The 26,317-nt window shown below is 44.5% G+C and overlaps 1 protein-coding gene across 2 annotated transcripts in view; it reads left to right on the top strand.

Annotated features, from left to right (window-relative positions):
* The window catches only part of TBC1D30 (TBC1 domain family member 30), a 100,331-nt gene that overhangs the window by 31,003 nt on the left and 43,011 nt on the right, over positions 1-26,317 (top strand). For both annotated transcript variants that reach the window (XM_073651717.1, XM_073651715.1), the window contains exon 3: positions 24,086-24,250. In XM_073651717.1, coding sequence (XP_073507818.1) covers positions 24,086-24,250 — 165 coding nt within the window. The remainder of the gene's footprint in view (positions 1-24,085; positions 24,251-26,317) is intronic.

Below are 26,317 nucleotides of genomic sequence, written 5' to 3'. Positions count from 1 at the left end.
AGCCGCAGGTTACCATTCTCCCGGTAGCAGATTTTTGGGTGAGTACCGCTCCGGCTCCGGAGGAGGAGGCATCAACCTCCAGGTAGAATTGTTTATTACAGTCCGGACGGTGCAGGATGGGAGCAGAGGCGAAGGCTTTCTTTAAGGAAAGGAAGGCCTCCTCGGCTTCAGGCGACCATGTCCTGGGATTAGCCCCCTTACGGGTAAGTGCAGATATGGGAGCAGTCCGAGACGTGAAGTGTGGGATGAAAAGACGATAGTAATTAGCGAAGCCCAGGAATCGCTGTATCGCCTTCAAACCTTCAGGATGAGGCCATTTTAGAACGGAAGAGAGCTTCTCGGGATCCATTTGCAGACCTGTCTGGGAGATGACATAGCCCAAGAACGGTAGGGAGGTCTGGTCGAAGAGGCACTTCTTGTATTTGGCATAGAGGTGGTTCTGCCGAAGCCTAAGCAGGACCTGACGAACATCCCTTCGGTGTGTGGGGAGATCCGGAGAGAAGACCAAGATATCGTCCAGGTATACCACTACGCAGGAGTACAGGAGGTCACGGAAGATGTCGTTGACTAGTTCTTGAAAGACAGAGGGAGCATTACAGAGACCGAAGGGCATCACAAGGTACTCATAGTGACCATCCCGGGTATTGAATGCCGTCTTCCACTCGTCTCCTTGACGGATACGGACCAGGTTATATGCTCCTCGTAGATCCAGTTTGGAGAAGATCCTGGCGCCCTTGAGACGGTCAAACAATTCGGAGATGAGCGGCAGGGGGTATTTGTTTTTTTACTGTGATGAGATTGAGTCCTCTGTAGTCAATACAGGGACGTAGCGAGCCGTCTTTCTTTTTGACAAAGAAGAATCCGGCTCCAGCCGGGGAGGTAGATTTTCGGATAAATCCCCTAGCCAGATTCTCTTCAATGTACTCAGACATGGCCCGGGTCTCGGCTGCAGACAACGGGTAGATACGCCCACGGGGAGGAGTGGTGCCAGGTACCCGGTCGATCGGGCAGTCATATGGCCTATGGGGTGGCAACGTCTCTGCTTCCTTCTTACCGAAGACGTCCGCATAGGGCCAGTAAGGAGCCGGGAGACCTGGTAAATTAGCTGAAGTAGGCGAAGGGCGAGCTGGGCGGACCGGAACCAGGCAGGTCCTATGGCAGTCTGGACCCCAACGGAGTACTTCACCGGATCGCCAGTTCAATACGAGTTCTTGTGTCTGGACCCAAGGTAGACCTAGCAACAGGGAGTGAGAAAGTCCGGACAGCACATGGAATGAGATTTCCTCAGAGTGCAGCATTCCCACCTGCTGGGTTATGGGTTCAGTGACTGGCAGGATGGTCTCCGAGAGAAGTCTTCCATCCACGGAGGCGACTGACACTGGTTCAGCCAGGGACTTGGTGGGAATACGGTATCTCTCTACCAGAGACTGGAAGATGAGGTTTCCAGCAGCTCCAGAATCCAGGTGGGCGAGTTCAAAGTGACGGTTTTCTCCCCAATCAATAGAGACCGGTAAAGTCAGAGACGGAGAGGGCTTACTTTTGTCTAAGACGACCTCTCCAAGCGGTCCTAGACACTGGCGTTTCCGGCTTTTCCAGGCAGGAACGGATGAAGTGCTCCATACTGCCACAATAGAAACAGCTTCCTTCGGCTCGGCGAGATTCTTGGCGAGATCTGACCATCTTGGTCTGGTCGATCTGCATAGGTTCAGGCGAGAGCGCCCGTGGAGTGACTGGTTGAGAGGCAGGTCTCAGGGAAGTAGGAGCAGAGCAAGAAAAGTCTTTCTCCCAGGCAGTCTCTTTTGCACGTTCTTGGAACCGGATGCCAATCCGGGTAGCTAGTGACACCAGGTCATCCAGAGTGGTAGGAATGTCCCGACCAGCTAACTCGTCCTTAATCCAACCGGAAAGACCCTCCCAGAAGACGGACACCAGAGCCTCATTTTCCCAGGCAAGTTCAGAAGCGAGGGTGCGGAACCGTATGGTATATTGGCCCACGGTGAGACTCCCTTGGCGGAGACGTAGCAGAGAGGAGGCAGAAGAGGTTTTCCGTCCAGGTTCATCGAAGACTTTCCGGAAAGCAGCGAGGAAAGACGGCAGGTCGGACACCAGGTGATCCCCTCTCTCCCATAGGGGATTTAGCCATGCCAGTGCCTCCCCAGTGAGATGGGACATGATGAAGGCCACCTTGGCCCGGTCGGAGATGAACTGGTATGCCAATAGCTCAAAGTGCAGGGTGCACTGGTTTATGAAACCCCGAGCTAAAGTAGGTTCGCCGGCAAAGCGTGGAGGTGCCAGAAGCCGAGGTCCATAGTCGGGTACCATGAAGGGACTGGATTGCGGTACCGCAGAAATGGGCATGGCTGGACCAGAGGTAGAGAAAGACGAGTCACACAATGCGCCTAGACGAGAGTTAACGGACCGTAGATAGGACTGTACCACCTACTGCTGAGTTTTCTGACGTAAGACTTCCTGGTGCAGATCGGAGATCTGGGGACCACCGGGTTCCATGCCCGAGCAAACTGTAACGGATCTGGGAGGTGGAACCTCTGAGCAACTATACAAGGGGGCAGTCCTTGTAAGGAAGCTTGTGGCTCCCAGGGAAGGCGGGCAGGTAGTCACGGCTAGTGACGGGGACAGTCTCTGGGTAGAAGGGCAGGAGGTCACGGCAAGTGACGGGGACAGTCTCTTGACAGGCGGGTGGTCACGGCAAGTGACGGCAGAGCCTCCAGGTAGGCTAGCAGGCAGGTAGCAGGTGGACGCTCCCAGGTGAGCGGGCAAGAGTCTCTGGACAGGCAGGTGGTCACAGCACGTGACGGCGGAGCCTCCAGGTAGGCTAGCAGGCAGGTAGCAGGTGGACGCTCCCAGGTGAGCGGGCAAGAGTCTCTGGACAGGCAGGTGGTCACAGCACGTGACGGCGGAGCCTCCAGGTAGGCTAGCAGGCAGGTAGCAGGTGAGCGCTCCCAGGTGAGCGGGCAGGCTGGTCCATAGACAGACTGACAGGTGTCGGAAGGCAGACCGTCGGACCGCAGGCTTGCAAGCAGGTAAGCGGATATCAGGCAGGTATCAAGCAGGAATCTGGCAGGTGACTGGCAGGTAACAGGCAGGAATCTGGCAGGTGACTGGCAGGTAACAAGCAGGAATCTGGCAGGTGACTGGCAGGTAACTGGTAACGGGACCTGAGGGCTGAAGCAGAGTGAAGGCTTTGCAACAACATTGCTCGGGCACCTCCATTTTGGAGGAGGTGCCTTATATATGGGAGGTCCTCCGGCATTTGGCTGGGGACTCCTTAGGACGGCGCGCGCGGTCCCTTTAAGAGAGGGGGAGCGTGCACGCCCTAAGCACACTGCCGGGGAAGGAGCGCGTGCCGGAAGCAGCGGGGAGAGAAGCGCTGGAGGACGCCGCGCCAGGAGCGGGGAGGTGAGAGGGACGGCGTCTCTGCCTAGTACGGGGCAGAGACGCCGATGCTACACTGTACTTGTCATTTAGTGTTAAAATAAAGGATTTATTTAAAAAAAAAATTGGCGTGAGGTTCCCCGTAATTTTAGGCTCTAGCGGAGGTTAAGCAGACGGCTGGGGCAGATGTTTGAAGCCTGGGAAGAGGGTAATACCCACGGAGCTTCCCAGGCTGCTAACATCAGCCCCCAGCTGAATACCTAGCCTTTACTAGCTATTAAAATGGGGGACCCCCCCCAAAAGAATGACGTGGGGTCCCCCCTATTTTAATAGCTAGCAAAGGCTAGGCAGACAGCTGGGGGCTGATATTAATAGCCCAGGAAGGGTGCCATGAATATTGGCCCCCTCCCAGGCTCGAAACACCAGCCGTCAGCCGCCCCAGAAATGGCGCATCCATAGGATGTGCCAATTCTGGCACTTAGCCTCGCTCTTCCCACTGCCCTGTAGCGGTGGCAGTGGGTAATAGGGCTGGGGTTGATGTCAGCTTATAATGCCAGCTGACATCAAGCCCAGGTTAGTAATGGAGAGGCATCTATAAGACACCCCCATTACTAACCCCATAGTCAAAGTTAAAAAAAACAAACCACAAACACCCAGAATAAAGTCCTTTAGTTGAAATAAAGACACAATTCTTTATTGTTCTAAATTAAACCATACCTACCATCACGCCCATTCCAGCTGAAGCCAACGATCTCCTGCAATAAAAGAAAAATAATAAAGCAACATCATCCTTACTTTTCGATGGTTCCCAGGACAGCTTCAGCTCTGCTACATCGAGATGACAGGCTGGATCGCAGCAGAAAGCTGCCATCCAGCCTGTCATCCCGCAGACACTGAGAAGCGCAGGCTTGCTTGCGCTCCTCAGTGTCTGGCTGTGACGGCATCCAGGGCCGTAAAGGAGCTCACCAGAGCAGCACTGCCTGAACTCCGGCGAACCCGCTTGTGCAATGACTTGGCTGCTTTACGGCCCTGTCATTCTAGCGGCAGCAGCGGTTCAGAGCGGTCACATTCTATGTGGCTGCTCTAAACTGGAGATCTTCGTGGGACACTCGTGGACTACTACGGAGGGGTAAGGATAAGGTTGTGGTTTATTATTTTATATTTTATTACAGGAGATCGATGGCTTCGGGGAATTAGGTGTCTAGGTGAATATAGGTGTATTTTTTTATTTTTTACTTTATTTTAGGTGGCGATCGGCGGGGACAGGTAATGTATAAACTAATTTATTTTAGGCAACCACTGGCCACCAATGAAATGTATTTAAAATTTATTGGGGACCAAAAACAAATATATATGGGGGCCTAAAAGAATAAAAGATGTGTATAGGGGCAAAAATAACATATGGGGCAGTTTAAATAGCAGGATCAGGCTGATGGGAACTACTGCTCCCATCAAGCTGATCCTGCTGGCACAAGTGGACGGGGGACAGACATAGGCCGATGGGAGTAGTAGTGTCACATCGGCCTATGTCTGCCTGCACGCATACATCGCGCAGACATCGCGCACACACCAATCATGACCGGTCTGATGGTCTGGGAGGTGTGGCTGACCTGTGCGGCCGTGGGAAAGTTCATGTGAGTTCATGCAATGCAGTGAAGCATGAACTCACATGAACCCTCTGAGGGCACCGCGGCTACTTCAAATGAACAGCTGATCGGCATCTCCTGATACCTCAGCTGTTCATTTGAAATAACCGGCGGGAGAGCGCAGCACAGAACGGGAAAGCCGGCGGTGAAGTCTTTTCACTGCCGGCTTCCCCGCCCGGGTCCTTCGCTCCCCGCTCCTTGGTGCTGCTCTCCCCGCCCGGTCCTAACTTACGATCAGGATGAGGGGAGCGGAGGATCGGGGTGGGAGGCTGCGGGGAAGCAGTATGGGGCTGTGTGATTGTTTAAAAGCTGGCGGCTTTTTACCGCCCGCCGGCTTTTAAACAATCAGGAGAATTCTTTCAAGCTGGGATGGCATTCTGATGACAGGCTGGATCGCAGCGGAGCGCTGCCATCCAGCTTGTCATCCTTCAGAGACACTGCAGAGCGCAGGCATTATGGGAACTTCCGATTCCGGTATTCGATATTGTAAAAATATCGGAACTCCGATACCGCGAATATCGGCCGATACCCGATGTTACTGTATCGGAATGCTCAACACTACTCAGGAGATAATTCTGCCTTGCTTCTGTCAAGACCCAAAAAATAAAAGAGAAGAAGAATACCATACTTTGGATGTAAGACGGGTTGTTCTTCACTACCTCCAGAGGACAGAGGCCTGGAGAAAAGATCAGAATCTCTTTATTCAGCCATTTGGTCAGAACAGAGGGAAAAAGGTCTCAAAGGTTACCATCGCTACTTGGATCAAGAAAGCAATTGTGGAATCATATTGGATCCAAAATCTCTCACCACCAGAGAAACTGAAAGCACACTCTACAAGAGCCATGTCCGTCTCCTGGGCTGAAAAGGCTAGCGCTTCCCTCGAGCAGATATGCAGAGCAGCTACATGGTCTTCGGTCCATACCTTCACCAAGCATTACAAACTAAACTTAATGTCCATTAAAGACTTGGCCTTTGGGCGGAAAGTGCTTTAGGCCATTGTCCCGCCCTGAACATGAGTCTTTGGTACTCCTCCTTTGGTGCTGTCGTGGGGTTATTGGAGAAAATAGAATTAGACTTACCGGTAATTCGGTTTCTAGTAACCACCACGATCGCACTGGTAATTCCCTCCCAGGCTTGGTTAGCCAATCATTTAATTTGAATAAATATAATTTGAAGCATCCATACTTGTGTGGTCCTTTATAAAAACACTGGAGGGAGGATGAGGGAGGAGCTATTTAACCTCTTTGTGTTTCCTGTCCCTATTAGGGTGGGGTGACATCCTCCTTTGGTGCTGTCGTGGTGGTTATTAGAAACCGAATTACCAGTAAGTCTAATTCTATTTTTACGCCGTTCCTCGTGCGGTATAAGTGATGAGATTACTTTATTCTTCGGGTCGGTGCGATTACAGCGATACCAGATTTATATTGGGTTTTTATGATTGACAGCTGTCACACACTAAGAGACGCTTTTTTTGCAAAATCTAGTTTTTGCATCGCAATATTTTGAGAGCTATAATTTTTCCATATTTCGGCCAACAGAGTCATGTGACGGCTTGTTTTTTTGCGGGACGAGTTGACATTTTTATTGATACCATTTTTGGGTACGTGACATTTTTTGATCGCTTTCTATTCTGTTTTTTGGGAGGTAAAATTAACAAAAACAATTCAGGAATTTTTTTTTTTTTTTTTTTTATGCCGTTCTGCGTGTGGTAAAAGTGATAAGGCAGCATTATTCTTCAGGTCAGTACGTTTACAGCGATACTACACTTACTGTATATTTTTTTATGTTTTGGCACTTTTACACAAAACAATTTTATAGAAAAAAATATTTTTTTTGCATCGCTTTATTCTGAGACTTATAACTTTTTTATTTTTCAGCTGATGGAGCTGTATGGCGGCTTTTTTTTTGCGGAACAAGATGACTTTTTCAGCGGGACCATTTTTATTTCCATTGCTTATTGCTTTTTGATCGCATTTTTTTCCACTTTTTGTTTGGCGATATGAAAAAGCATATTTTTTTGCTCCGTTTTTTATTTATTTTTATTACGGTGTGCACAGAAGGAGTTAATTAGTGTGACAGTTTTATAGATCGGGTTGTTTTGGACGCGGCGATACCAAATATGTGTACTTTTTTTTGTTTTTACATAAATATACGGATTATTTTATTTATTTTTATTTATTTTGTGATTTTTTTTATTTATTTATTTATTTTTAACAGTTTGAAAACATTTTTTTGACTTTTTTTTTTCCATTTTTACTTAGTCCCTGTATAGGACATTAATTTTTATTTTTCTAATCACTAATCTCATCCAATGTAATAGACATGCATTGGATGAGCTCTTTGCTGACAGTTTTACACTGTCTGTCTCCTGCTAGAGTTCAGCTGCAGGCTGAGCCTACCAGGACACCATATATGGCAGATCTGGAGGCGGTCATGTGACCTCCAGCTGCCATAACAACGGTAGGTCCTGGAAGGCATCAGGGGGCCGTCAGAGAGGTAAGTTGAAGACTCCCTCTCCTCTCACTATCTTCTATATGCCATGATCACTATAGATCGCGGCATATGGAAGATAGGAAAGGGTTAACATCATTGGGACCTGATCCAATCAGGTCCCGATGATGTCCCCTGTCAGAGCTATCGCTCTGCACCGGAACCGCAGCGCTTGCAGGACCCTGGGGGTCCTGAGGGCTGCGGGACCACCCACCGTTTTTAAACGTCGGCGCTGCACAGAGCCCAGGCAGCGCTGACGTTTATGTACAGTGGGCGGTCCTGAACCGGGTAATGAAATCCCATGCCCACTGTGCTTCTATTTGACGCTGCACGAGCCGCAGCATGTCCATTTCTGTTGCAGAGATGCTGGTCTCTGCAACAGAAATTTCTCCACTAGAATTTATAGGGTGCAGTAACTGCGCATAGTTCAATGATCACATGTGGATTTACCTTCGTGATTAGAACGCTGCATTTTGAAACAGCGAGAATACGCTACTTCCAAAATGCTGCAATAGCCTGTTCGTGGGCACATAGCGTAAGGTGTATGATGGGGTCTTCAAATATTTTAGGCTACATTCACACATCCAAGTGCTGTTTCATTTTTTTCTTTTTTAATTGGAAAGCACTCAGACCATAATAGTGTAGAATGGATGTATTCGCCGTCCGTTAAAATCACAGATACAGTGGCATGTAAAAGTTTTGGCACGCCTGGTCAAAAGTATTGTTATTGTGAACAACTAGGCAACTTGAAGATGTTTTTAAATTTTGGTCGATATGATTTGCTTATATTTATAGAAATATTTGAAAATTTTGTCATTTTCAAACTTTAAATTTCTATGCCCTTAAATCGGAATTTACAAAACCTGTTTCTTTAGGGACCTATTCAAATTTAAATGGACTTTGAGGGGCCTGTATATTGTAAACTCCCCAAAAGTGAGGCCATTTTAAAAACCTCACTCCTCAAATACTTTAAAACAGTTTTCAGGACATTTTTTAACCCTTCAGGTGCTACACAGGAATTAATGCAAAGTGGAATGAAAAAAATAATTGCCTCTAAAATATTGCTTTAGCCCCATTTTTTTTCCACTTTCGCAAGAGGTAACGCTAAAAGTGGACCGCACAGTTTCACTGACTTTCTTACGAGCGCGCCGTTACCTCACATGTAATCAAAAAGTTCTTGTTGGACAATCGGCCAGGCTCAGAGTGGAAGGAGCAACATTTGAATTTTGGAACACAAATTTGGCTGAAAGAGATGACAGGCACTATGTTGCAATTGCAGAGCCCCTTAGGTGCCTAAACAGCAGAAAACCACCACGACTGACCCAATTTTGGAAACTACACCCCTCAAGGATTGTATCCAGGAGTATAGTGAACATTTTGAACCCACAGGTACGACTCAGAATTTGATGACATTAGGTCGTCATATTGAAAAAGTTCATTTTTTTTTCACAAAAAGCCCCAAATTTGTCACTTTGCAAGAGGTAATATGAAAAAGTAGACCCCACAATTTGTATCCCACGTTCTTACAAGCACGGCAATACACCACTCCATCAAAAAATTCTGTTTGGACAAACGGCAGCAGGGCTTGAAACAAAAGGGGCACAATTTGAATTTTGGAACACAAATTTGGCTATGTTTGGAATAGATTGTCTTATTTACAGAGCCTGTGTGGTTCAACAGCAGCAGAAATCCCCATAAATGTATTTTTTTGTAAATTATACCCTCTAATGTATTTATCTAGGGAGGTAGTGAGTAGTTTGATACCACCATTTTTATGCAGTTGATGCAAAATTGTGATTTTTCAAACTTGTGTTGCATTTTTTTTCACTGTGCCGTTCATGAATCTTTTTTGTACGTTCTGAAGAACACACCTCAAATTTTATTGCACTAGTTTTTGTAGTAATTGTCGGTGTACACGTTGTATCTTTGGTGAAGAAATGGCATCATTGGGTCCCAGACAATTTTACAAGGGATGCCAATTGCCTGGGGGTAGTTTGGTGGGTTTATTTGGCAGTCCTTACCTTCATATATTAGAAAGGTGCTCGTGTACCCTGTTGTGCTTTCGCACATTTTATATAATTTTACACTGTATTTGGCTCGCTTGGAGGGGATAAATTGGCGAAATGACAAACGGCCCTTGAAACTCATGACTCGTCGACTGTAACAGTTTGCTCTGGGATATAGGAATTTAGAAATGAATCGTTTAGGAGGAAAATTAGGTCTCTCAATTTGGTAAGGTGGTCATAGTTGGGGTCATTTCTTGGGGGGATTGTCACTAAAATGAAGGAATCTCATTAGGGCTTCATAACGGGCTCGGTACACAATAGTTGCAAATACAGTAGTACTGTGGGTGGACAGATTCTGTTGCCCGTGTGTGTGTGTGTGTGTGTGTGTTTTTATAACATTTGTGGGGATCCATGAACAGGAATGAAATGATGCGGGTTTTTGGGAAATATATTGTCAGGCATATAAATTGGTTTGGTGGTCAATTAATTGTAGGACTTCTGGGGTAACAAAAATTTGGAAAAATTCAAATGGGGTTAAAGTAGTGACATCTAATTTTATTCCAGGTGCTGCTGAAAAGGGAAATTTGAGAGGAAAATGCATTGTCGGGATACGACAATAGAGGTGGGACTGCGGTACTTGGTCCTGCCTCTGATGCTTCAGCAGTGACGACTGACTCCACTGCCATCGGGTTGTGGGATCCCATGGAGGAAGAGGAGTCGTCACTGTCTGAAAACTGTTCTGCTTCAGAGGCAGATTCGGTTTCTCTCCTGGAACTGCTGGGTGTACGCCTGCTCCGAAATGAACGTTCTTACTAACACTAGTAAGCCTAACCTAATGTAACAGTAGTTTTTTTTTTTTTTTACTTTGATCGAACCCTTACCCTAGCTAAACGCAAAGGAAGAAATACAAATTTTAAAATAAAGGGAAAAAAAAATGTAATCTTACTAGGGAGATGACAAATATTGGGCTTTTGATCACTCTGATAGGATCTATCACAGTGATCAAAAGTCAGGGACCAATAGAAAAAATCCCTGCTGTTGCCGGGTGCCGGCCAGCAGAGCTCAGGGGGCGCACTGCACATTCGACCTTCATTTTGTTTCGGGAAGTGGATGGCTAAGGGATGCCGTCTCCGGTACCGTGGGGGGGTTCCTGGGGACATAATTTCTCTCTCCCTTGACATGTTGGTTCATGTCAGAGGAGAGAGAACTGAATTTTAAACTGGACTTTTTTCTTCTTTTTTTTTTTAACGTAATAATAATGGTGATCACGTGACAAAGGACCGGAAAAACCAGCCCTGATCATGTTCTCCAGGGTCTCTGAAACCTCAGAGATTTTCCGATGCAGGTGGGGCGCTATTGATTTATTAAAAGCGGCACTGAGGAATAAAGCCCCTTACTTGCCGCCGTTAAAAGGCGTATTGGCTGTCATTAAGGGGTTAATGCAGTGCTTGAAAATAATGCTGGCCACACAAAATATTGACACTTTGGACACAATTTAGCCATTGTCACTTAGTGGTGTACTCACTTCTGTTGCTGGCGGTTTAGACATTAATGGCTGTGTGAGTTATTTAGAGGGTACAACAAATTTATACTGTTACTGTAAACAAGCTTTACACTGACTAATTTACTTTGTATCAAAGTGTTGTGCCATAAAAAGATTATAATAACATATTTATAAAAATATGAGGTGTGTACTCATCTTTTTGATATTCTGTATGTTCCTCCTCCTTTTTCAAACATCCACTCAAGAAAATGCTAGCAAATTGGCCGGGTATCCCCCTTATAATTATGGGCGTCTTTAAAATGTTATCTTTAAAAGGGTTACATATATTATTAAATGGATGGAGTCAGCTCACCACACTGGAGGTCCTCCTAAGCGGAGTATGGGACACTTAGCACGGATATGGGCTGGGCAAGAGCCGCCAGAAAGCTTGCAAGGAAGGAAGGGAAAACAATTCCAGCGTAGTAAATTAATCCCAAAAATTGTTAAAATATTTTAACAATTTTTGGGATTGATTTACTACGCTGGATTTTTTTTTCTCCTTCCTTTTAAAGATAGTTGTCCTAATACTGGTACACTCAAGCACTCCGTTTGTAGAGGTGTCGATAGACAAAGATGGTCAATATGTATGTATCTATGCTTATTCCTTGTTGAGGAATGAAGGGAATGAGACAGCGTTTGGTAACTATTTAAAGGAAGTAGCCTTGACAGATCTATAGCGGGTACATTTAAATGTGGATAAGTACTGCTACTCCTGCTATTCGGCCACATATGGCTCTTTGTCCCGTATAGACATAGCCCTGGGAAATGAATGGATGGATAATTTGGTACAGGAGGTGGACTATTTACCAAGAGTGGTGTCGGACCACAGTCCACTAGTGGTGCTACTACAAATTTAGGACCAGGGGAGTAAATCGGGGTTGGGGTGGAAGATTCATCCATTTTGGCTGCAACTCCTAGACATGGGGAAGATTGGTGATGAGGTCGCTGAATTTTTTTAGGCTTAACGAGGGTAGTGCAGAGCAACACATTGTTTGGGACACTATGAAGACATATTTAAGGGGATCTTGGTCAGAGACCTATCAAGGCATAAGACTACATCCAGAAACAAGGATATAGCGGTAATAGAAGAATTGAGGGCAGCGGAGGGAGCGCTGAGTTACCAGAATTCACAGGACACGCAAAACCGCATGAAGGCTGCTCAGGAAGAGGTAAATAAACTACATTTGCACAAGGCAGAAAGGTTGAGGGCATTTCAAAAAGAAACTTTCTATGCAGAAGATGAAAAAGTAGGACATCTGCTCTCCGTTGTGGCTTCTGCGCAGCGGGACTCGGCACATGTATATGCATTTAGCCCTTTAAAGCCCATGACGTACTAATACGCGTCTGTGCCCTGTGCTTTAAGAGCCTGACCCGTATTAGTACGTCATCGCGATCGCGCACGCACACAGGCTGTCACAGCTGACACCCGGCACATTAACCCCCGCAATGCTGCGATCGAAGTCGATCGCAGCATTGCGGTGGCAAGGGGAGGTGATCGCAATACTCGCCTCCTCTTCCGGCCTCCAGCGCTGTCTGCCGCGGCTTCCCGGGTGTTGCCATGACGACCCGATGTCGTCATGACAACATCCGGGTCACCATGCAGCAGGAACATTGTTTGGTCATGCGCAGTGCACGACCAAACAATTTTCTCACTGTGCAGCGCTGACTGCCTGCATGGCACAGGGATGGTGCTCCATCCCTATGCTATGCAGGCGATCAGAATAAAAAAAGTTAAAGTCCCAGAGTGGGACAAAGTAAAGAAAGTGTAAAAACTCTCAGAAAGTGAAAAAAATAAAAATAATTTTTTTAAAAAAAAAATAAAAAAATAATCCACCAAATATAAAAATATAATGTATCCATCAATAAATATTATTATGAAAAAAAAGCTAACAAACAATAAAAGTACACATTTGGTATCGACGCGTCCGAAACGACCTGACCTATAAAACTGTCCCACTAGTTAACCCCTTCAGTAAACACGGTAAAAAAAACAACAAAAAACAACAAAGCAAAAAACAATGCTTTATTATCATACTGCCAAACAAAAAATGGAATAACACGCGATCAAAAAGACGAATATAAATAAAAATGGTACCGCTGAAAACGTCATCTTGTCCCGCAAAAAACAAGCTGCCATACAGCTCCATCATCCGAAAAATCAAAAAGTTATAGCTCTCAGAATAAAGCGATGCAAAAAAATAATTTTTTCTATAAAATAGCTTTTATTGTGTAAAAGCGCCAAAACATAGAAAAACGATATAAATGTGGTACCGTTGTAAACATACTGACCCAAAGAATAAAGCTGCCTTATCAATTTTACCACACGCGGAACAGAATAAAAAAAAGACAAAAAAAACAATTCCTGAATTGGTGGTTTTTGTTTATTCTGCCCAAAAATCGGAATAGAAAGCGATCAAAAAATGTCATGTGCCTGAAAATGGCACCAATAAAAACGTCAACTCATCCTGCAAAAAAAAAAGCCATCACATGACTCTGTCTGCCAAAATATGGAAAAATTATAGCTCTCAAAATATGGCTATGTAAAAACTAGATTTTACAAAAAATGCGTCTTTTAGTGTGTGACAGCTGTCAATCATAAAAACCCCGTATGATTCTGGTGTCGCTGTAATCGCACCGACCCGAAGAATAAAGTTGTCTAATCACTTATACCGCACAAGGAACGGCGTAAAAAATAGACTCTCGGGTTAGGGTTGTGCTTGGGGTTAGGGTTGGGGTTGGGACTTTTTTTCAAAAGTAAGAAAAAAAGATGGCGATATGGCGACTAGTGTTGAGCGCAAGTGCTCGCTACTTGAGTTTGCATCGGGTGTTCTGGTATGCATTGAGTATCGTGGGTATTTGAGTGACATGCTCGAGTCTCTGCCCCATATGCTTCGCGGCCAAAAAAACTTTACGGGGATTGCCTGCCATGCACGAGCGATCCCCGCATGTTTTGTTTGGGGTGTCTAATAACCGTGAAAAATGCGGGGCAGGGACTCGAGCATGTCACTCGAGCACACGCAGTACATGGTGCATACCCAAGTACCCGATGCAAACTCAAGTAGCGAGCACTTGCGCTCAAGACTAATGACAACTTATTCAATATGATGACCTAATGTTATCAAATTCTGTGTCGTACCTCTGGGTTCAAAATGTTCACTATACCCCTTGATAAAATCCTTGAGGGGTCTAGTTTCCAAAATGGGGTCACTTATGGGGGGTTTCCACTGTTTAGGCACACAGGGGCTCTCCAAACGCGACATGGTGTCCGCTAACAAATTGAATGGAAAATCGGCTCAAATTGTTAGCGGACACCATGTTGCGTTTGGAGAGCCCCTGTGTGCCTAAACATTGGAGCTCCCCCACAAGTGACCCCATTTTGGAAACTAGACCCCCAAAGGCACCTATCTAGATGCATAGTGAGCACTTGGAACCCCCAGGTGCTTCACAAATTGATTCGTAAAAATGGAAAAGTGAAAAAAAAAAATACTTTTTCATTTTTACGGATTAATTTGTTAAGCACCTGGGGGTTCAAAATGCTCACCACCCATCTAGATAAGTTCCCTAAGGGGTCTAGTTTCCAAAATGGGGTCACTTGTGGGGGGTTTCCACTGTTTAGGCACATCAGGGGCTCTCCAAACGCAACATGGTGTCCGCTAATTATTCAAGCAAATTTTACAATCGAAAATTCAAATGGCGCTCCTTCCCTTCCGAGCCCTGCCGTGCGCCCAAACAGTGTTTTTTCCCCACAACAAATTGCACAACAAATTTTGGGGTCCATTTTTTCCTGTTACCCCTGCGAAAAGAAAAAAAAATGGGTCTAAAGTAACATTTTTGTGAAAAAAGTTAAATGTTCATTTTTTTCTTCCACATTCCAAAAATTCCTGTGAAGCACCTGAAGGGTTAATAAAGTTCTTGAATGTGGTTTTGAGCACCTTGAGGGGTGCAGTTTTTAGAATGGTGTCACTTTTGGGTATTTTCTGTCATAAAGCCCTCTCAAAGTGACTTCAAATGTGCTGTGGTCCCTATAAAAATGGTTTTGTAAATTTTGTTGGAAAAATTAGAAATCGCTGGTCAACTTTTAACCCTTATAGCTTCATAACGAAAAAAAATTTTGGTTCCAAAATTGTGCTGATGTAAAGTAAACATGTGGGAAATGTTATTCATTAACTATTTTGTGACATATCTCTCTGATTTAAGGGCATAAAATTTCAAATTTTGAAAATTGCAAAATTTTCAAAATTTTCGCCAAATTTCCATTTTTTTCACAAATAAACGCAAGTGATATCAAAGAAATTTTACCACAATCATGAAGTACAATATGTCACGAAAAAACAGTCTCAGAATCAGGGGGATCCATTGAAGAGTTCCAGAGTAATTACCTCATAAAGTGACAGTGGTCAGAATTGTAAAAATTGGCCTGGTCATTAACGTGCAAACCACCCTCGGGGGTAAAGGGGTTAAAACAAGAGAATGGCAGTGTAGTTACTCAGGGGGAGCAAATTTTGGAAGTCTTTGTGTGCCCACAGCTATGTGCCCACGATGCGTTTTTTTAAGCGTTTCCGCAGCGGCAAAAACGCTGCAGAAACGCTTAAACGCTTGGTAGAAGGTCTGCCATGTTCCCCAATGATAATCCACATGTGCTGTGCACATGCTGCGGAAATTTCCGCTGCGGGTTAGCATTGCGGAAAAAAACGCAGCACTACCAATTATTTTGCGGAAGTGCTGCGTTTTCGCCGCCATTGACTTGCATTGGAATGCTTGGATTCCACATCACTGGATCTGTACATGCGGAATCCAAGCGTTTCAATGTGCGGATGGTACCCGGGTCTGGAGGAAAGGAGACTCCTCCGGACCCGGGTACCATAGAACCTGTAAAATAAAGAATAAAATAAAAAATATATTTACCTTCTGATGGCCCGCGGTGCGCTTGTCTTTGCTTGCCGGCAGCTCGCGGTGGACTGAAGGACCTGCACTGACGTCATTTAGTCATGTGACGGCAGGTCCTTCAGTGTACTGTACCGCGAGCTGCCGGCAAGCCAGGACGAAGCGAATAAATCCTGCGGGGGCCATCAGAAGGTAAGTATAGATTTTTATTTTTTTTATTTTTTACCATTCTTTAAGGTCACACTATATAAATCCATGCCGTTTGCATGGCTTTATATAGTGTGACCAAGTTGTCAAGTACTTTCCAAGTGATGCTAAAATCGCTTGGAAAGCGCTTGTCAACCCGCATGCTGAAATGCATCTGAAAAACGCATGTACAATCCGCATGCATTTTTTCTGCCAGGGAGATGCAGAAATGCTCAGGAAAAAATCCGGAGCATTTCTGCATCGTGGGCACATAGCCTTTAGGGGACTTTACAGGAAGTTTCAGCGGAGGAATTGGGAGAGGCTTTGGCATCCATGCCTGGGGACAGGGCACCGGAGGCTGATGGCATCCCAGCTGAAGTATACAAAAACCTCAATGAGGAAATAATAACTAAATTGTTAGGAGTATTTGATGAAGCGTTGGAGAGGGGAGTGTTACCGCATCTATGATGGAGGCCATTGTTGTGGTCATTCCCAAAGCTGAAAAAGATCCACAGCTGCCAGTCATATAGACCAATATCACTTTTGACTGCAGATATCAAAATACTGGTCAAGACTCTGGCGGACAGACTAATCCCAGTAATAGACAAGGTGGTCCACTTGGACTAATCTGGCTTCATGCCAAATAAATCCACTGCTGTCAATTTGAGGAGGCTGTACTTAAACATGCAAATTCCAGCTGAAAATGCGGGTAAGAGAGTGGTGGTATCTCTAGATGCACATAAAGCCTTTGATAGTGTGGAATGGAACTACCTGTGGTCGGTGCTGAGTAGCTTTGGGTTCGGGCCAGTGTTTACCTCATGGGTAAAATTGCTGTACTCCTCTCCAACAGCCAGAATTAAAGTGAATAACAAACTGTCGGAAAGCTTCCCACTGTTTAGAGGTACTATACAGGGGTGTCCGTTGTTCCCGCTGCTATTTGCCCTAGCTGTGGAGCCATTAGCTGCCAAAATAAGATTGCAGGAGGTGAAGGGGTTTGTATATGGGAAAACAGAGGAGAAGATGGCTTTATATGCCGACGATATTCTACTATTTTTGGAAAATCCTGGGGAAGCCTTGAGAAATGTAGTGGCACTAATTGAGGGATTTGGACAGATATCGGGACTACTCATTAACTGGGATAAGTCGTGTTTTCTGCCGATAGATGGAAAGGGTGACTGTACCGGGGAGGTGGAACTATTCACCAAATTAAAGGTGGTCCAACAATTTTTAAGTACTTAGGGATTCATATAGCTCTTCCATTGACAACATTTGAGGAGTTTAATATATGCCCTTTATTGCAAGGACTGCGCACTAAAATAACAGCGTGGAATAAGTTACATTTATTGGTGGTGGGCAGAGTGAACCTCCTCAAAATGATTGTGATGCTGCAACTGTTATATGTGCTGCATAATTCCCCCATCTGGATCCCAATGAGCAGGTTCCGCAGGATAAAATCACTATTTGGAGAATTAGTGTGGGGTAAGAAGAGTTCCAGACTTAAACAGGAAACACTGCAGAGACCGAAAGAGGAGGGAGACCTAGCGCTTGCTAATCCCTGGTTATACTTTCTTTCTGCAAAGCCAACACCTCAAGGGCTGGGGGGAGACTATGGGAACGGGACAGGTACCTGTCAGTTTGGAGCACTTAAGATTTCGCCATTAAGTATGGGACTGGAGGCGGGAATCTTCAAGAAGTGGGGATTGCATTACCGTACCATAAATCTAATACATAAAATGTGGCAGAAAATCAAGCAGATTAGGGGGGTAACACACTTCACTAAGTTTTCACCTATCTGGGATAACATCTATTTTCAGGAGTTCAGTAATATGAAGGGGTTTGGTGAGTGGAAAGAAATGGGTATTGGCCTGATCTATCAGTTGATTTACAGAGGGAAGCTTAAATCATATGAAATGTTGAAGGAAGAATTTCAATTCCCAAGGCTAAACCTCTTTCAATATTGACAGGTTCAGCATGCATTTCAGACCCAAAGCAGAAGACGGCCTATTGGAATACAAATAGATCTGATGTTAGATTTTATACTTAAAAACAGAGGAATGAAAGGGGCAATATCTGAAGTGTATAGAGACCTACTGCACGCCTTTCTTGGAGGACACCCTATCAAAGCTAGAAGGAAGTGGGAGACAGACTTGCGAGAGATAAACGACGATAGGTTGGAGCCTATTCTAGAATATATACCCAAGTTTTCCATGAGTGAGCCTGGGAGAATGTCACAGCTGTATGTGATCCACAGGGCGTATAGAACCCCTGATATATTATTTAAAGCAGGGTTGAAGTCTAACTCTGACTGCCAAAGGTGCTCGCCATCTCAGGCAGACATACTGCATATTCTTTGACATTGTCCTAGATTGTCCTCCTTTTGGATCGTAGTGTTAAACCTTATTGGAATGGTGTATAGGTGTATTGTCCGTAGGGACCCACTGACATGCATATTAGGGTACGTTGAGGAAATAAAAACAGACATGACCAAAATAGCAATTATGAGATTATTGTTTATTGCCAGAAAATTGATTGCAAAATATTGGATTAGAGAGGAGCCCCCATCCAGATGCGAATTCATTGCCCTAACGAACTAATTAATTCAACTTGAAAAAAAGTATTTACACCAAGAGGAATAAGCAGGAATACTTCCATGAATTATGGCAGCCATGGTTGAATAGGATTAATTAGAGTACACCTATATATACTACTGTAGAGTAAAACTCTTGGTAAACTGTATGGCGGAGTGGAGAGGGAAGAAGGAAAGGAAAGAAGGGAATAGAATGAAAAAAAAAAAAGAAAGAAAGGTCTCCATGGGAGAGAGGGGGTAAGGGAAGGGGGGGGGGACTTACTGTAATATTGTAAAACGAGTATTGTCATGTAATATCTGTTCCAAGTTTTGTTTTGTTGAATAAAAATGTATCTGATTAAAAAAAAAAGTGGGTGTCCAGCGGGGGACGGCAATTTGTCTCCTTTTGGTCGCCTTATTAATGAAGTGGGTCTGGTAGATATTTGGAGGGGAAATAGCTCCTAACGAAAGGATCTTCTCATATGCATCCTCAATGTACCGATTTATTTCAAGAATAGATAGGATTCTCTGCACCCCTCCTATGGTCTTGTATCTTTTCAATATTGAATACACCCCTAGGTCTCTATCAGACCACTCTCCTCCTTTTTCAGGTACAAGTGAACCCAATGTGAAGTAGACATCCTATATCCTGGAAACTTAAAGGGGCACTTTCATCATCTTTATTTATAACCCTTGTAATTCTGTGTGACAGCAGCTGCTCCTCACTGCTCACTCCTCTTGTTTGGGACATGGTCACACACCAGTGTGCAGTCTCCCTGTCTGCAGTCCCTGGTGAGGGGGCATGTCCTGCTCCCTGCTAGTAGCACTGCAATGAAGGAGACCTTATCAGGGAAGTGGCTGCTACTACTAAAGGCCAAAAGCAGACCACGCTCAGATAGCAGACAAGGAAACATTATCAGGGTGCTGATGTGACAAGAGCTGCTCTTCAGTGCTCACCCCTTTGTCTGGGACATAACTACATCGAGCTGCACACTGCTGTAATCAGCCAGTCTCCTGATAATGGCTGTTTCTTTGTAGAGAACTGGGGTTGTGGCCACGCCCCCTCTTTTTGGGCTGGCTGTTACAGAGGGGAGCTGCACACTGGCTAGGGGCAGCTTCTGTCACATGGAATTACAAGGGTTATAAAGATTGTAACATGAAAGTGGGGATGGGATGGTAGAAGGGGGGGGCAATTGTGAATAAGAATTAACTTTTATTTTATTAAAACCTCTATTAAAATATCAAATAGAACATACATCCAAATGGGGATGTATATTGGGTTACTGCTGTGACTGGAATTAAACAGCTGTGACCAACAAGGTCCTGAAATATATGTAACAGCACTAAATTAAATGGTTCCACAACCAGTGTCCCTACAAATAAATGGTTGGGTGATGTATATTCTATCTAAAGATCCCAAAATATACCCATTCTACTCCATAATTAAGGAATGACTGTATAGTATGTTAAATACACTGCTCAAAAAAATAAAGGGAACACTCAAATAACACATCCTAGATCTGAAGGAATGAAATATTCTCATTGAATACTTTGTACAGAACAAAGTTGAATGTGCCGACAACAAAATCACACAAAAATCATCAATGGAAATCAAATGTATTAACCAATGGAGGCCTGGATTTGGAGTCACCCCCAAAATTAAAGTGGAAAAACACACTACAGGCTGATCCAACTTTGATGTAATGTCCTTAAAACAAGTCAAAATGAGGCTCAGTATTGTGTGTGGCCTCCAAGTGCCTGTATGACCTCCCTACAATGCCTGGGCATGCTCCTGATGAGGTTGCGGATGGTCTCCTGTGGGATCTCCTCCCAGACCTGGACTAAAGCATCCGCCAACTCCTGGACAGTCTGTGGTGCAACGTGACGTTGGTGGATGGAGCAAGACATGATGTCCCAGATGTGCTCAATCGGATTCAGGTCTGGGGAATGGGCGGGCCAGTCCATAGCTTCAATTCCTTCATCTTGCAGGAACTGCTGACGCACTCCAGCCACATGAGCTTTGGCATTGTCCTGCATTAGGAGGAACCCAGAGCTAACCGCACCAGCATATGGTCTCACAAGGGGTCTGAGGATCTCCTCTCAGTACCTAATGGCAGTCAGGCTACCTCTGGCGAGCACATGGAGGGCTGTGCGGCCCTCCAAAGAAATGCCACCCCACACCATTACTGACCCACTGCCAAACCGGTCATGCTGAAGGATGTTGCAGCCAGCAGATCGCTCTCCGCGGAGACTCCAGACTCTGTCACGTCTGTCACATGCGCTCAGTGTGAACCTGCTTTCATTTGTGAAGAGCACAGGACACCAGTGGTGATTTTGCAAATCCTGGTGTTCTGTGGCAAATGCCAAGCGTCCTGCACGGTGTTGGGCTGTGAGCACAACCCCCATCTGTGGACGTCGGGCCCTCATACCACCCTCATGGAGTCGGTTTCTAACCATTTGTGCAGACACATGCACATTTGTGGCCTGCTGAAGGTCATTTTGCAGGGTTCTGGCAGTGCTCCTCCTGTTCCTCCTTTCACAAAGGCGGAGGTAGCTGTCCTGCTGCTGGGTTGTTGCCCTCCTACGGCCCCCTCCACGTCTCCTGGTGTACTGGCCTGTCTCCTGGTAGCGCCTCCAGCCTCTGGAGACTACACTGACAGACACGGCAAACCTTCTTGCCACAGCTCGCATTGATGTGCCATCCTGGATGAACTGCACTACCTGAGCAACTTCTATGGGTTGTAGAGTCCGTCTTATGCTACCACGAGTGTGAAAGCACAACCAACATTCAAAAGTGACCAAAACATCAGCCAGAAAGCATTGGTACTGAGTAGGGTTGAGCGAGTATGTTCTGTCCGAGTATGCTCGGGCCGAGCTTCGTGTATTTATAGCTGCTCGGTGATATGGTTGAATCGCTCCCGTGTGCATGATTTGTAACTGTTTGACAGCTTTATTACATGTGAGGAATGTGTAAGAAATAGACATTCCTCACATGTAATAAAGCTGTCAAACAGTTGCAAATCATGCACACGGGAGCGATTCAACCATATCACCGAGCAGCTATAAATACTCGAAGCTCGGCCCGAGCATACTCGGCAAAAGGGTTAATAGAACATACTCGCTCAACACTAGTACTGAGATGTGGTCTGTGGTCCCCACCTGCAGAACCACTCCTATATTGAGGGTGTCTTGATAATTGCTAATAATTTCCATCTATTGTCTATTCCATTTGCACAACAGCATGTGAAATTGATTGTCAGTGTTGCTTCCTAAGTGGACAGTTTGATTTCACAGAAGTTTGATTTACTTGCAGTTATATTCTGTTGTTTAAGTGTTCCCTTTATTTTTTGAGCAGTGTACAATCAGCATCCACACTACCAGCATGGGGGCTAAATAAAGTTAATGATGCCACTGCATAAAATTCCCATATATCAGTCAATTAGGACCTTTTTGCACGTGATCTGTCTGAGGGATTGCACTGATCCATGTGCGGTAACACTGATTGTACCGGCGGTATATCCATTCACTCGCAAAGTGCCATACTCAACCATTTGTGTGGCTCTTGCAGTTTGTGGAATCACCACCTTTTCCTGACCGGTCCACGGGATCGCACAGGCATCAGTGTGATCCCTAATAGCGATGTGCCGACTTCTAAATAACAAGCTGTGTCAGTAAGGCAGAAGCACTTTGGGTGTATTAAAACATCATAGCATGCCACAGGTCCTAATTGACTGACTGATATATGGGGATTTTATACGGTGGCATAATAAACTTTATTTAGACACCACCCTTCAGATTTGTATTAAAAACCTGGTTTTTGGGATAACTCATCGCGCGTTGATCCCAGAAGCCCAAAAGTGATATCATATTTTGTATTATGATTTTTACCTTCATGTAGAGACCACACATTGCATAGTTGCAGTCTGCTATCCTGGTGTTTTTGCGCTACAGCTCTACACAGACACTTAGTGACAGGGAATATGCATATTGCTCCTTGGCTGATTCTGCTACTAAAAATATAGGTCCCGTTCTTGTCAGACTCATTGAACTTACAATATTTCATATTTCGTTCCGGAGTCTAAGTGTTTGGAGATTTTCTTTTTGATGCTCTGGAAGCAAGCTCCAACAATTACACGCAAATTATTGCAATCCTGCGTTTTAATCACCCCCTGCGTCTTCCAGGGACAGGATGCTCGCATTTTAACTAAGTTATAACACTTCTCGGCTGGCATTAGTTTGTGTAAGCTATTACTCATGACTGTGTTAATTGGGGCTTTGTGCTGGGATTTTTATGGAGACAGTTCTTGTACTGACAAGTGGTGAGGAGAATAAGGGAGGGGTGGAGAGGGGCTTGGAAGAAATGGTCAATATCTGACAGACTTTCAATATTCCTCAATATGTCCCTGACACCACCTATGTGCCTGCCTGTCCAGATAAAGCGGACTTCATTTACCATTATAAAGATCATAGAACTGTACTGGGCATTTCCTCTTTATAGTTTGAGGGAAGGGACAGTACACAAATGTTTTATCTCCCCAGAGTACCCCTTTAACCCATTTTGGGTAAATCTTATCAACCTACAGTAGATAATATCAGGAGGAAGCTGACAGAATTTTTTGATCTTAACGGGAACCTGCAGATATGGCCTTAATGTGCAGGTTAACAGCTTTATTATACTGCTGAATGCTGCGGGGAGAAAATACACTTTATTCTCCCCAGTAGCATTCAGTTTCAGTCACGGGGGCAGCGCATGTTCAGTCACTGCCCTGAGAATACAGTGCTGTAATAAGAGAAATTTAAGATGGTAAAGAATAACTCTCGTAAAAAGGGGAGGACCTAGAGTATAAGGTACGAATGACTGAGTGAGATTTTATACTCCATAATAGCTCAGATAATAGGGCTCCATGGAAAGAGGCTCAACAGCAACTAACAGTATAAATTGTTGATAATAAACGCATGTTTCTAAAACCGTTTTAGGAGTGACCACTGGTCAGTTATTAACAAAACTAGCACAGGCACAACCAGATAATGCAATTATATACCAGTTAAGAGATGGGGAGGGAAAGGTGTGTACTCAAAATATCAAAATCTTGCAAATTTTACATAGATTCTATTCTACCCTCTACTCCTCCAGAGTGTGCTACTCCTAGGGGGAGCTAATGGAATATTTAGCTGGGATTGGTCTTCCTACTCTGGGTAATAAGGGTAGGGACATCTTAGAACGACCGATCACCATAGAGGAAATTAAACAAGCGTTAAGGAAACCTAACCTTTTCAGGTGTCGATATTTTGGCCTTAGTATTGACATTGCATACATAAGTAGCAATACGTGTGGAATTTGTTTCCAATTGACTGTATTTTATATTTACAGATTGGAATGCATTAAAAGCTATAAGAGAAGAACTTAGACATCGAATTGGAGTTCAATCTGCCAAGCTCCTTCGACAACTGAAGCAGAAGGATAGACTTCAGCACAAAGTGCAGAAGAATTGCGATATTGTCACTGCGTGCCTGCAGGCAGTCTCACAGAAACGTCGTGAGTATTCACTGGGAAAAAATCATACTGGATATGATTTATAAAGCCATGTGTGGCACAGCTCAAAGTCTTTGCAATTCCATGATCAGCTGTATGGTGCTTTAGATGGTGTCATATTCAGGAGATCACTATAGTTGATAAAACGTGGCACAAGAAAAAATATTACTTCCTTATGAAATTGGAGGTACAGTAAGGTCCTATTCACTATTGGTACTGTATTGTGGCTCCACGCAATTAGGAAAGTGCACAGCCATGATATAGGCTAACAAAAGCACATGAAGGATTTTTGTTCAACAGTTCTACTGCTTCTTTGCCTTTCTTTTGAATTATGAGCTTTATTCTAAAAATATATGGTCTTACGACACTACTTGAAGTTTTTTAATTAACCTCCTCTTTTTGTTTCATTGACATGCAGCAAGGCATTATATTCTTTTAAGGTACAGTACACCCACACAGTATGCATGATGTTGCCAACATTGATTTTCTATTATTTCAAACTCTTTTTTCTCTCAAAAAAAATGTACAGCATGTAAATGTTTATAAATGCTAAGCTGAAGACATGTTTATGGTCCGTGTGGAAACTGCTGTGGAACGTAGGTGGTTGGCATTCTGTCTTTTGCGAACAAGGCCAAAGGGTTCACACAGTGGAATTAGCATGTTTTATATTCTGAAATTGGCATTAAGTCCTATCCCAAACTTGTCATTCATATGTCAGTAGAATTCTGATTTTAAAATCAACGTACATCACTGGGAAAACAGCAAAAAAAGTGGCAGGTTACTTATTGAAGCCATTTATGGACAGAAACAATGGCTTGTAGCCATATGTGAAATATACCAATCAAGTAGCTGATCCACACACCGATGTGTGACTGTTCAGACTGCAAAACTGCAGCAGCCTTAGATTTCTGCCATGGATTTTAATGTAGAAACACAAAAAGGATCATTCTCGGGGCTAGAAAAGGAAGATCTCCAGCCCCATCTCAATGTTGAGGTCAGTCATTTTTCGGATCACTTGTGTTACACCAGAGAAAAAATTGTAAAATCTTGCCAGGCCCAAAAACTCGTATCATTCCCTCTTTCCCACATCTCCAGCAGGAGAAGTCCTCTTTTGGGAAAAGGGCACTTGGGTGGGCGCACCTTGACAAAAAAAACGTATAATTTGTTGAAGCTTGGAACAAATAGAAGCTTTCTGGGAAAGAGTTAAAATATCCCGTGTCACTGGGCTGATGTGAGAGTAAGATCTAGGCCAGCTTTCCCTTGCAGAAGTGATACCTGGCTGATGCAAAGGAGGAGGAAATAACAGCAGTTTGTAAGCGATAGAATGGTTAACAAGTCCACTGCCCAAACATAATTCTTCTTTTAGTCCAGTCAGTGGAAAAGATAGATTTCAATAGTGTAGATTTGGCTATTATGGTTTGCGGGTGCCATGATCCACTGCAAGAGCTCGTGAGGTGCTAGAACAGCAGAACCACCCCCTCCCCACCCCATAAGTGACCCCATTTTGCAAACAACACCTCTCAATGAATTCAGGGTGCAGTGGTCATCTTGACAATACGGGTGTGTGAGAGAATTTTATACCATTAGGCGGTGAAGAAAAAAAAATTACGTTTTACTGTTGTTTTAGAGCCAGATTTTACATTTTCACGAGGCCAAATGGGTAAAAATGGCACGAAAATTTGTCACACAATTTCTGCTGAACGTAGAAATACCCCATGTGTGGCTGTGCAGTACTGCTTAGCCACACTGCGAGGCATGGATTGCTGTTTGACTCTTGGAGAACAAGTTATTGTAGAATAGTTTGCGGACTCCATATACAGAGCTCCTAAGTGGCAGAAGAGCAGAGTGACCCCTCAAGTGATCCTATTTTGGAAATTACATCCCTCTGGGAATTAATCTGTAGGTGTAATGATGATTTTGACTCTCTGTATGTTTTTCAGAAATGAGCAGGAATGGATGTTGTGGAGAGAAAATTGCAAATCTGCCAGTGTAGTGCCCAGTGAAATGTAGTGCCCTATATTTCCATTGACAGATGAAGGACCTGAGTGGGGACTTGCTTTCTTTTGTGGA

Source organism: Phyllobates terribilis, unplaced genomic scaffold, assembly GCF_046119375.1.
Source record: "Phyllobates terribilis strain yellow unplaced genomic scaffold, ASM4611937v1 Scaffold_11__3_contigs__length_659146591, whole genome shotgun sequence".
NCBI classification, from domain to species: domain Eukaryota; kingdom Metazoa; phylum Chordata; class Amphibia; order Anura; family Dendrobatidae; genus Phyllobates; species Phyllobates terribilis.
The sequence above is the reverse complement of the archived record's forward strand: the minus strand, read 5'-3'. Positions and strand labels throughout refer to the sequence as shown.